General features: G+C 35.3%; 1 protein-coding gene across 1 annotated transcript in view; it reads left to right on the forward strand.

Moving 5' to 3' along the window:
• LOC107691421 (sickle tail protein homolog) overlaps positions 1-10,314 on the forward strand; it is a 102,244-nt gene that overhangs the window by 76,060 nt on the left and 15,870 nt on the right. The window contains exon 6 of the mRNA XM_016490008.1: positions 8,440-8,807. Coding sequence (XP_016345494.1) covers positions 8,440-8,807 — 368 coding nt within the window. The remainder of the gene's footprint in view (positions 1-8,439; positions 8,808-10,314) is intronic.

The raw sequence follows: 10,314 nt of genomic DNA on the forward strand, positions 1-10,314 counted from the left end.
CCCGCAGGTGATGGAGATTTACCGCTGATTACAGAACCGGCTTTCTGACAAGATGCGCATTAAATATCGCATGCGATTTATCGTGCAGCCCTAGTCTGGATAGTTGACAAGTCACCCAAAAACTGACTTGTGAGGTTCACTAGTCTAGCTACGCTACTGTTTAAAGGTTTGGGGTTAGTAAGATTTTTAAATGTTTTGAAAGAAGTCTTTTATGCTCACCATGGCTGGATTTATTTGATCAATAAAACAGTAATATTTTTGTTTTCTGTTAAAATGTATTTTAAAATGTAATTTCTTCCTGTGATAGTAAACCTGAATTTTAAGCAACCATTGCTTCAGTGTCACATGATCCCTCAGCAATCATTCCAATATGCTAATTTGGTGCTCAAAAAATATTTATTTTTATTATCAGCGCTGAAAACTGTTGTGCTGCTTAATATTTTTATGGAAACCATTATACATTTTTCAAGATTCTTGGATGAATAAAAAGTTCAGAAGAACAGCATTTATTTGAAATAAATCATTCATAACATAAATATTCTTACTGCAACTTTCAATCAATGTAATGCATCCTTGCTGAATAAAAGAATGAATTTATGTAAAAAAAAATATATATATTTATCAATGTAAACAAATTTAAAAATCAAACATTTTTCAGTTTTAATCCTATAAGTGAATTTAGGCGCCAAATATGCCTATTTGTGCCTATAATTTGAAATCTGGATTTAAGATTTAACAGTGTTGTTAAATTATTGATGTTTTAAAGATTAACCTAAGCTTAAAAATAGGAGAAATGAGCATGAACAATTATATGTACAATATCAACTGATAACTATCCAGTATCGATTCATACCAATAAATAAAAATCCCTAATATCGACCAATGACCAATGTGATTCCGATATATATCATACTTATCAACCATGTGTCTGGTAGACACGACCCTAAACGAGCATAAGTATAGAGTGCCTCCCTACTTGTTCAAACAGACTAACTACTTGATTTTGAAAATATGCTCTTTTGCAAATCCTCTGTAATGCCCACATGTTGCCACTTTTTATTTTTTGGCATGCTCAGAAGAAAGAATGAACTGAGGGCATTATTGAAATAACAGGTCCCTTCTCAGCCTCCAGTCTTCTGTTCGGCCGTCTCCAGGGGTCCCTCTGCTCTTCACAGTTAGAGTCACCCCCAGCCCGGTCACCCCGTTCCAATCCTTTCATGTCCGTCTTTGTCCCCCGGGCCTAATTTCAGGGGGATTGGATCAGGATTGAAGCAGAATTGGTGGAAGCACTGAATAGAAAGCAAAGGCTTTTTCCTCGTTCCTTTTCCTCCCATAATCCCCTCTAATCTCTTGCCATGCCGGCCGTGTTTGTTTGGCGGTGTGATGTAACGGAAATTAGATCGCAAAGCTTTCATTTTCTCTGTGTGTTTCCCCAAATTTAACAAGGTAGCCCCAGACTTTTGTCTGTGGTAATCCCCGGTCTGGCTTTGACCAACTCGCACAGCTAATATGCATTTGATTAGAGCTTTAGACGCTGCCATAAGAGCCCTTAAGGGAAGTTGTAGTAGTTCCAGGAAGTGAAGGACTTTACTCACTATATTTTGTTTGATTTTTGTTTTAAGGCTCTTATTAACATTTCATGTCGCTTTCAAGAGTATGCGTGCAAAGTTAGAAGTTGAAAGGCTTATTGTTTGTGTCACATGTCCGTGTCTAAGTGGATTAAAGTATGTTGTGTGATGACTTAAATTTGTATACGTACACACAAGAGAGAGAGAGAGAGAGAGAGAGAGAGAGAAGGAATACAAAAGATAGAAACTATTATCTGTTCTCTGACAAGAGAGCGAGAACAAGTTGTACAGATAATTGCCAAAGTTCACAGAAACAGTGTTTGTTATTATGGCAGTTTAAAGAGAAGTCAAGATAGATTAAAAATACAGCTCTTTTATATGGCATTATGACTAAGCTTTGTATGTTAGTCACACAAATGTGTGACTGTGCAAGTGTTTGGTGTTGGGTTGTCCTCTAGTTTGGGTTAGGTGTTGGGGATACCGCATTACAAGTAACGTGAGTTGTGTAATCAGATTACTTTTTTCAAGTAACTAGTAAAGTAACGCATTACTTTTTAATTTACAAGAAAATATCTGAGTTACTTTTTTTTTCCAATCACATATAACAAGTCAAGAAAAGTATAATCAGCAAGAAACTGTAACAGACTTTACAACAGAGCTGTGTTGGGGTTCCTGATCACTATAAATACTGTTCCACCTTCAAGAGGTTATTGCATAACAGCTATCAAGGCTTCAAGTTCTTTGTGCAAGTTCTCGCATGCTTTACCATGTGACCGACACGGATCATAGGTTTGACGCCCAGCTCATATTGTGTGTCTGTATAAACACAGCAGCCACTTTGCACGAATAGGATGTAAAATAAGACCTGAAGAATTTAATATATGTATATTTGCAAAAAATTATTAGTGAAATAAGGTGTTTAACTGTCAGAAAATAATTAACAATTTTGGAGACTGCTGTGTTTGCTAAATTTGAGATGTCTAAATGCATCAGTATATTATTTCAGTAGAGTATGTGAAGACAAATGACACTTTTGTGTGGATTTTAATAATCGGATTATTAAGGTCAAGACTGAAGCAGGTGATTACTGCATTAAAGACTATACTTTTCAGACAATGTAGATAGCAGTTAAATAATAGCTCTTAAAACATTTTAAAGCATTGTATTTTGCGCCTCTAATGCTGTAATGTGACACCAAAGTTTACTATATTTATGGAATTATTTGTTTGTAGGTATATGCTGGTCTGTATATGTGTCAGAGTGATGTTATATGATCTGAATATCTTGAAACTTGACAGTGCATATGACTTTAATCTCTCGTCATCCAATTAAAAAGCAGGACATCCAAAACGTAGCACTTTCATGCCACATGAGAGTCATTCCTCTCTTCCTATCTTCCCCCTCTATTGAAAAAGGAAACATTTGATATCAACACACAGCAGTGGATGTTCATAAACAATGGTCCTTGTGTGCATGAAAACTGAGCGTAAATCAATATGCCAATGAAAACTTTTTTATAACATATTTAATTGTTGATATGTAAAATAAGACACGCGGTTAATGGTTTATTGACTCATCTTTGTCAGGCATGACAGGCTAAATGACATATTGTATAAATATGGAAATAAATCCGGTAGGGAGGATTGCCTGCAAATCTCCTAGTCTAATTGTGTTTGGTTCAGTAATTCAAATAAGTCGAGCTTGATTTGAAGCCAGAACACACATATGATGAAGACCATGTTCAACACACACGCTGATGTTTTGACCACAGTTGTTGCTATTGTAACTGTCAGGGGACAAGAGATCCATTATGCATTCTTCCAGAGCTTATACTGAAGTACACTTACACACACATGTGAATAAGCAAACACACACATACACAGAGACACATGATCAGGCCTTCTCAGTTCAAGCAGGCATGGAGATAGTCAGACAGGTTTAACAGACTAATGAAATAAGCCCTGCACCTGTTCAAATATACTATTTCTGTGTGTGTCTGTGTCAAAGAGGCTTGATAATTGTCGTAACTTCCTGTTGAAACTTTAGGCCAAAAATATACAGTGAATGAACTGCAGCAGTTCCTTTACCTTTATAATAAACTGAATAAAAGAAAAAGTCACATGATGAATCAAAGTTCATCACAAGTAGCTTTTCCACAAGTTGAGATAAATACAAATGTATATATATATATATATATATATATATATATACTGTCAAAGACACAACATGCACACACACACACACACACACACACATACAAGTTCTAACATTGTTTAAATGGCACTTATTTATTTTTACCATAATATCATCATCTTTTGTGTTTTGCTGGTTTACTCTCATGCATGATGTTTTCCAGCAGTCTTGTTTCTGCATGTATTCATGCAGCAGGAAATGAAGAGCTTTGGTATATATATATATATATATATATATATATATACTGTATATATATATAGTGTAAAATTGAATTCACACAAATACAAAACGGCATCATGGGAACACAAATGACACTAAGATAATACAATAAACATTAACTTAGCAATATTAGATATAACGTACACTCTTAAAAATAAAGGTGCTTCACGATGCCATAGAAGAACCTTTTTGTCTAAATGGTTCCATAAAGAACCTTTAACATCTGAAGAACCTTTCTGTTTCGCAAAAGCTTCTTTGTGGCGAAAGAAGGTTCTTCAGATTATAAAAAGGTAAGAAAGAGATGGTTCTTAAAGCCTTTTAAGCACCTTTAAGAGTGTAAAACCCTAATGTACATAAGTGGTCATCAAATGTGAAGTGTTACACAGAGAATTCTGGGTCAAAATTTGTCAGTTTATGGTTTTCCACTGTTAATTATAAGATGCCATGGTAAATTTAACAGTATTTTACTGTAGAACTACATGAAATGTCACATTAGATATATTATAGCTTTTCACCATATAGTAAGGAAACTTACCATTAACCAAGTTCTTACCGCAACAGTTTTATAGTCTTCTACCATTAAAATTCAAAGATCATTTGAATGTGTATTTTTATGTAACACAAGTGTCTGTGTGTTGAAAATCCAGCCGTTAATTTAATTAAAGTGATTTAATGAGATTGTTTTAACAGTAGTGCACATATCCAGATCTGAATCTCTGTATCCGTACCTACACACACACACACACACGCGCGCGTCTAAGCTCATACGCATGCAGCTGTGTGTGTCTCAGTGCCAGTCTGTTAAAACAGCAAGCGGATTATTGTGCAACGTGACTGACCACAGTTTACGGACGACAGTTAATTTGAAACAGACCCATAAAAACCAATGCAGTCTGCTAAATTCTGCATGAACGTATGGTCAGACTAGTCTCTTTTGACCGTCTGCATGAAGTTTGGTCCAATTTGCAGAACATTCTGGCCAAAAACTGCCTAAAGTTTTGTATTTCGGCATCCAAGATGTTTTTTTGGGCAATCTAAAACCGATCATCTCACAGGTCTGTGTCAAGAATAATGGTATCTTTTTCCTACACTTAAACTTTCTGGTTGTAGGTTTTAATAAGGCCTTGTGGCCATTTATCTAAGAAAGAGAAAGCAAGAGGAGCAGAAAATGAGGGGAAAAGGGGGCATAAGAATTTGTCTTTAATCCCTCTTGGGCCAAATTCAAACCAAATGTTCTCATTCCGTCATCTTTTGATTTCTTTTATTTATCACAGGTTTAATGTTTCATGTCAGCCTTCCTCCAGCAAATTCTCTACCTTTTAAGGTAATGCACAGAGAAAACGAAGAGATGAGAACCTGGAGAGGTTGAGACAGGCAAGAACTTTCATGTTATTCAGACAATGTTGCTCAGGTAACATCTGGAGGTGATTTTTATGCCTTCCACTGTATCAAACTCCCAACAAATCTGCATTCTGCTCTCTATACATATTATATTGTGCACGTTAATTGTAATAAGCCAGTGCTCCACTAGTGCTAAAACTTTTCACAGTACTGTAGATTTGCAGGTAGGTCTCTTGAAGCATTTTGGAGATGTTGCCACAGTTCCTCTGGATTTAGTCTGTCTCAAGTTTCTTCATGTCATCGCAAGCAGACTGGATGATGATGAGATCAGATCTCTGTGTGGAGCACTGACTGTTGTCGGATTTGTGCATACAAAAATCTCACTGGGTTATTACAATTAATGGTAAAAGGAATGTTCGGAAATGTAAATTGATATTTCCTACTGACACACTACAGCAAAAGATAGAAATAATTAGTTTAAAAACCTTTTTTCGAAAATGCTAATTGCCTAAGACTTTTGCACAGTACTCTGCATATATATAGTTATTACAAAAATATTAAGCTGCAGAACTGTTTTCAACATTGACCACCAAAATCAGCATATTGGAATGGTTTCTGAAGGATCCACATGACACTGGAGAGACATATAGCTGCAGAGAAAATTACATTTAATACATGACTTTTTAAAATATGTTGGTTATTTGAAATTATTGTATTTCATAATATTAATGTTTATAATGTATTTTTGCTCAGATAAAGGCAGTCTTGGTGGACATAATACTAGAGAGGTGGCAGGAAATGCAGAAAATGAGATTTAATATTTTGGTAAAGTGGTAAGTGAATTGCATATTTACTCATAGGATTCACCACCATGGTGATATGATGTTGCAAAATATCACGCTGGTGTCCTGAGGCACATAAAGACTTGGAAGTCTCACCTGTGCTGGGTGTAGCCTGAACGCTGACTCACCCCCAGCACAATGCTCTCATTGTTTGAGATTCAGAGAAGCAGGGCAATGCTTCGAACCAAGGAACATCATTCTGTCGTCTTTCTATTATTTTACAAAGCTCTTTGGCTTAAAGGCGCGTTCTTGTCTGTTTCTTCTCTGTGTCTCTGCTTTGTTTGTTTTCTATTTTTGGATGATGCAGACATATTCAGAAGAGAAATGCTTTGCTTTCTACTGCCTCCATAGGCAGCTGCCTTCTAAGGTGTATTCTAATTAAAACGGAACCTGATTTGATTTGGTTCTATTGCTTTAAATGAGTTACTGGTTTAAAAAAAGGCTTTGTGCTAAATGAAATTGGGCCCGAGGTGATGGAAAAGTCTCAATGACTGATTTGTTTCTCTGTCATTTTTAGGTACTGAAAAAAGAACACATTTAGTTTCACTCTAAACCAGTTTTTCTTTGAATTCTGTTCATCTGTCAAGTCATATGGTTTTTCCTGTTGCTCCTCATTGCTGAGTTTGGAGCCGGATACATCTGAGTTTGTCTGTCTAGTATCCTCAGGCGTGAAGTTCTGCATTCTGAAGTGCACTGATCGGAAATCTTTCATCCACTCAGGTCATATCTGAAATCTCAGAGGCTTATTCTTTTATTTTTTGTTGCATGCAGTTATCAGATGCAGATACAACTTTTTAAGTGGTCTTAATGGTTGTATGTTGTTTTGTTTTTTTCCTGTCTCCATCTGTTATGTTTACTGCTTGTTATTTCTGAATGACATGGCAGTTTATCTGCAGCTTATCATTTGTTTTTAGTAGATTGTGGTTATCCAGGAGCATCGCTTTATGGATGCAGACTCTGTTTAAAGCAATACTATATCCACTTGTGCATTTTAATTACATTGTGGGATGTATATGAACCATGACCACCTATGTCTCAGTGCACACACGCACATACTTGCACAGTTTTTCCAAAATATGAGCTTCCATCTGAAGTGTATTAGTGTGATTAGTCTACTCTGGGGGACCTTCTTGGGTGGTCAAGTCAGATCAGGCTGCCCATGTGTGCTGCCTGTTTAAAAACCAGAATAGATTACAGGTGCTCTGAATTTAGATGGAACACAATGACATATTATTTGATCCAAGCAGAAGGGTTTTTTTTTAACCATGAATACCATGATCAGTCAGTGTTTCTTTCTTTGACTTCTTTCAGCCCTTTCATTTCACATGTGAGATGGAAATGTAACACTTCTTTCTCACTGTGATGAATGAACAGAAAAGCCTTTAGACTAAACTAGAGCACTGAAGATCACATGGACCTCATTTTTGTGTGTATTCGTCAGTGTTGTTATTGTTAATTGAAAAACTAAAACTGTTAGAAAATAATTTGTGCTTATTGAAATAAAGCTGAAATTAAATCTAAATATTAGATGAAAAACAGAAAAACTTAAATGAAAATGAGAAATGTTGCCCTGTAAACTTTCCGAAATTAGAAAAGTTTAGAGAAGTACTGAAATTACCAAAACTGAAATAAAAACAAATTTAAGCTAAATAGAAATATTAAAAAACAAAAGCTAAAAAAGTCAAAAGCACATAACAAAATTGCTCAAATGAAAATGAAAATGAAAACTGAACTTTTTAAAATAAAATAACTCAAAATATTAATAAATACTATAATAGCATATAAATAATACTAAAATAACAATGGTATTACTATTTATGTTTAACATGCAAAGTGTAATTTTGGAGTATTTAAGTATTTTTAGTGAGTTTTATTCTCTATTTTTAGAGATAACATTATGGTTCTAAATGTAGAAATATATATAAAAAATATTGTTTTAATGTGATATCAGCAAGTATTTTTTGAGATTTCAATGGATCATTTTATTTTATTTTATTTTATTTTTGCTGCATAAGCCACTTACCAAATACAGGCCATTTTACCAAATACAATGAACTTTTTCTGTTCACATCACATATTTGAATATGTTATGTGTAATTCAAAAATATATATTTTTTATTTCCTAAACCAGGCTTAAGCTGGCTAAAAGACCAACTATGACCAGCAAACCAGTTTAGGCTGGTTTATAAGCTGTTTTAATTCAGCTGGATTTCTTATGTTTTAAATATTTTCTCTCTTTTCATGTGAAACCTTATGTCCTTTTCTCTCTCATTCAGGTTCACAGGGAGATGATGTATGCTGGACCGAGTGGTCATCCTCTCCGGCAGCCCCCGATGGGTCCTCCTCCACCCCATATGCAGGGCTCCATGTCCCCTACCACACCTCATGCGATGATGCTAGGCTCCAAAACCCAGCCCCCTTCCCCACACCGGATGGGCGAGATGCGAGTGATGGACATTCACACAGTCCAACCGCAGAGTTCCATGACTCTCGAAAGGGCATCACCTATCAGACAATCATTTAGGAAGGAGGCTCCTCTTGCTATGGATACCATGGTAAAGGCAAGGGGTGGTATGGGGTCCCCGGCCACCCCTGATCTTCAGGTTCACAATCCTCTTGCCCCCTCAACAGACCCTCAGACACGGTAAGTCATCATTAAGTGTAAACGAGAATATTGAAGCATGAAAATAACTAACTTTCCGTCTACAACATCCCAGTATACATCAGCATCCGTGATATGTTCATATTCTAACTCTGCACCAGTTTATTGTCTTCCACTGCATCATGGCATTCCTTAACTGCATCCAAAACACATCAACAATGTCTTGTCTAAGTACTAGCAGCTATTATTGGATGTGCGTGTTAACATTTAAATGGAAATTTGTAACCAACTTGTCGATTACGCTAACAAACATCCAAAAGAGAGTCAAAAAACAGTTTGTACATAGTAAATGACCATTGTAGTAAATTATGATCATTGTAAATAAACGTAAGTGTTCACTTAATCAACATTAGCAAATATAGACATATACTGTATATTAAAAGTAACTGAATCAATAGGCAGTGCAGTACCAACAAGTAGAAGCTCAATAGCCTATTATAAGCAAGTATGTTTCATTTATAATATTTACCCTTTAAACTGGTATCAAAGTTTGTACTGGTATTGTCCCTCATAAGTGGTGGTATAAAAATATCCCTTTATCCCTAGTTATGTTCACGTAAATTTTTTAGGGTTGATAATCTTTTTAGCTCGGTTTGCTTTCAAGAATAAAGCTTTACGTAACTCAGGAAAAGACTTTGAACTGTAATTCAGTCAGCTTTGTTTTGCTATGCTGGTTAAGTGGACTTAATCGTACCCTTTATGTTTGTCTGTGCCTTGTTAGTCAGATTTATTGTGCTTGGCGATGTACTCGCTGGCTGAGAACAGTCAATACAGAGAGTCAACATGCTAAACTGTTTTTAAAGGGCAGAGCACATGCAGGCCAGACGTTTCTAACATTATCTTGTAGAGAAAAGAAATAGTGGTTTGGTATGTGTGTTGGCACAGAAAGGGCAAATGGGCAGTTTAGCATTTAAAAAAAAAAGACTTTAGTTAATCATCATTTGAAAAGTTAATGTTTTTGATTTATTGTGTTTTTTTGTATATGCTAAGATCATAGGCAGGAGTCCAGATCATACTCCCTTTCGCTTAATGCTTTTTGTAGATAGGATTGACCTTAAATCAAGGAAGTGTTTTATAATTGAAATGTGGTTAATATGTTGCCAAGAGATTTTTCTTCTTTTTACTTCAAGTTGTTTTTTTCTGTGCAGTTTCACATAAAATTCCCACTTTATGAATGGCAGCATACGTTTAAAAATTTGGGGTTGGTAAGATTTTTTAAATGTTTTTGAAAAGTCTTATGCTCAACAAATGTTCAGTAAAAACAGTAATATTTTAAAATATTATTACAATTTAAAAATACTGCTTTCTCTTTGTATATATATATTTAAAATGTAATTTATTTCTTTGATGATGAAGCTGAATTTTCAGCAGTCATTACTCCAGTCTTCAGTGTCACATGATCTCTCAGAAATCATTCTAATTTGCTGATTTGTTGCTCAAGAAACATTTCTTAATATTATCAATTCTGAAAACCATTGTGCTGCTGAAT

This window comes from Sinocyclocheilus anshuiensis, unplaced genomic scaffold, assembly GCF_001515605.1.
Source record: "Sinocyclocheilus anshuiensis isolate Anshui unplaced genomic scaffold, SAMN03320099.WGS_v1.1 scaffold106, whole genome shotgun sequence".
In the NCBI taxonomy this organism is placed as follows: Eukaryota; Metazoa; Chordata; class Actinopteri; order Cypriniformes; family Cyprinidae; genus Sinocyclocheilus; species Sinocyclocheilus anshuiensis.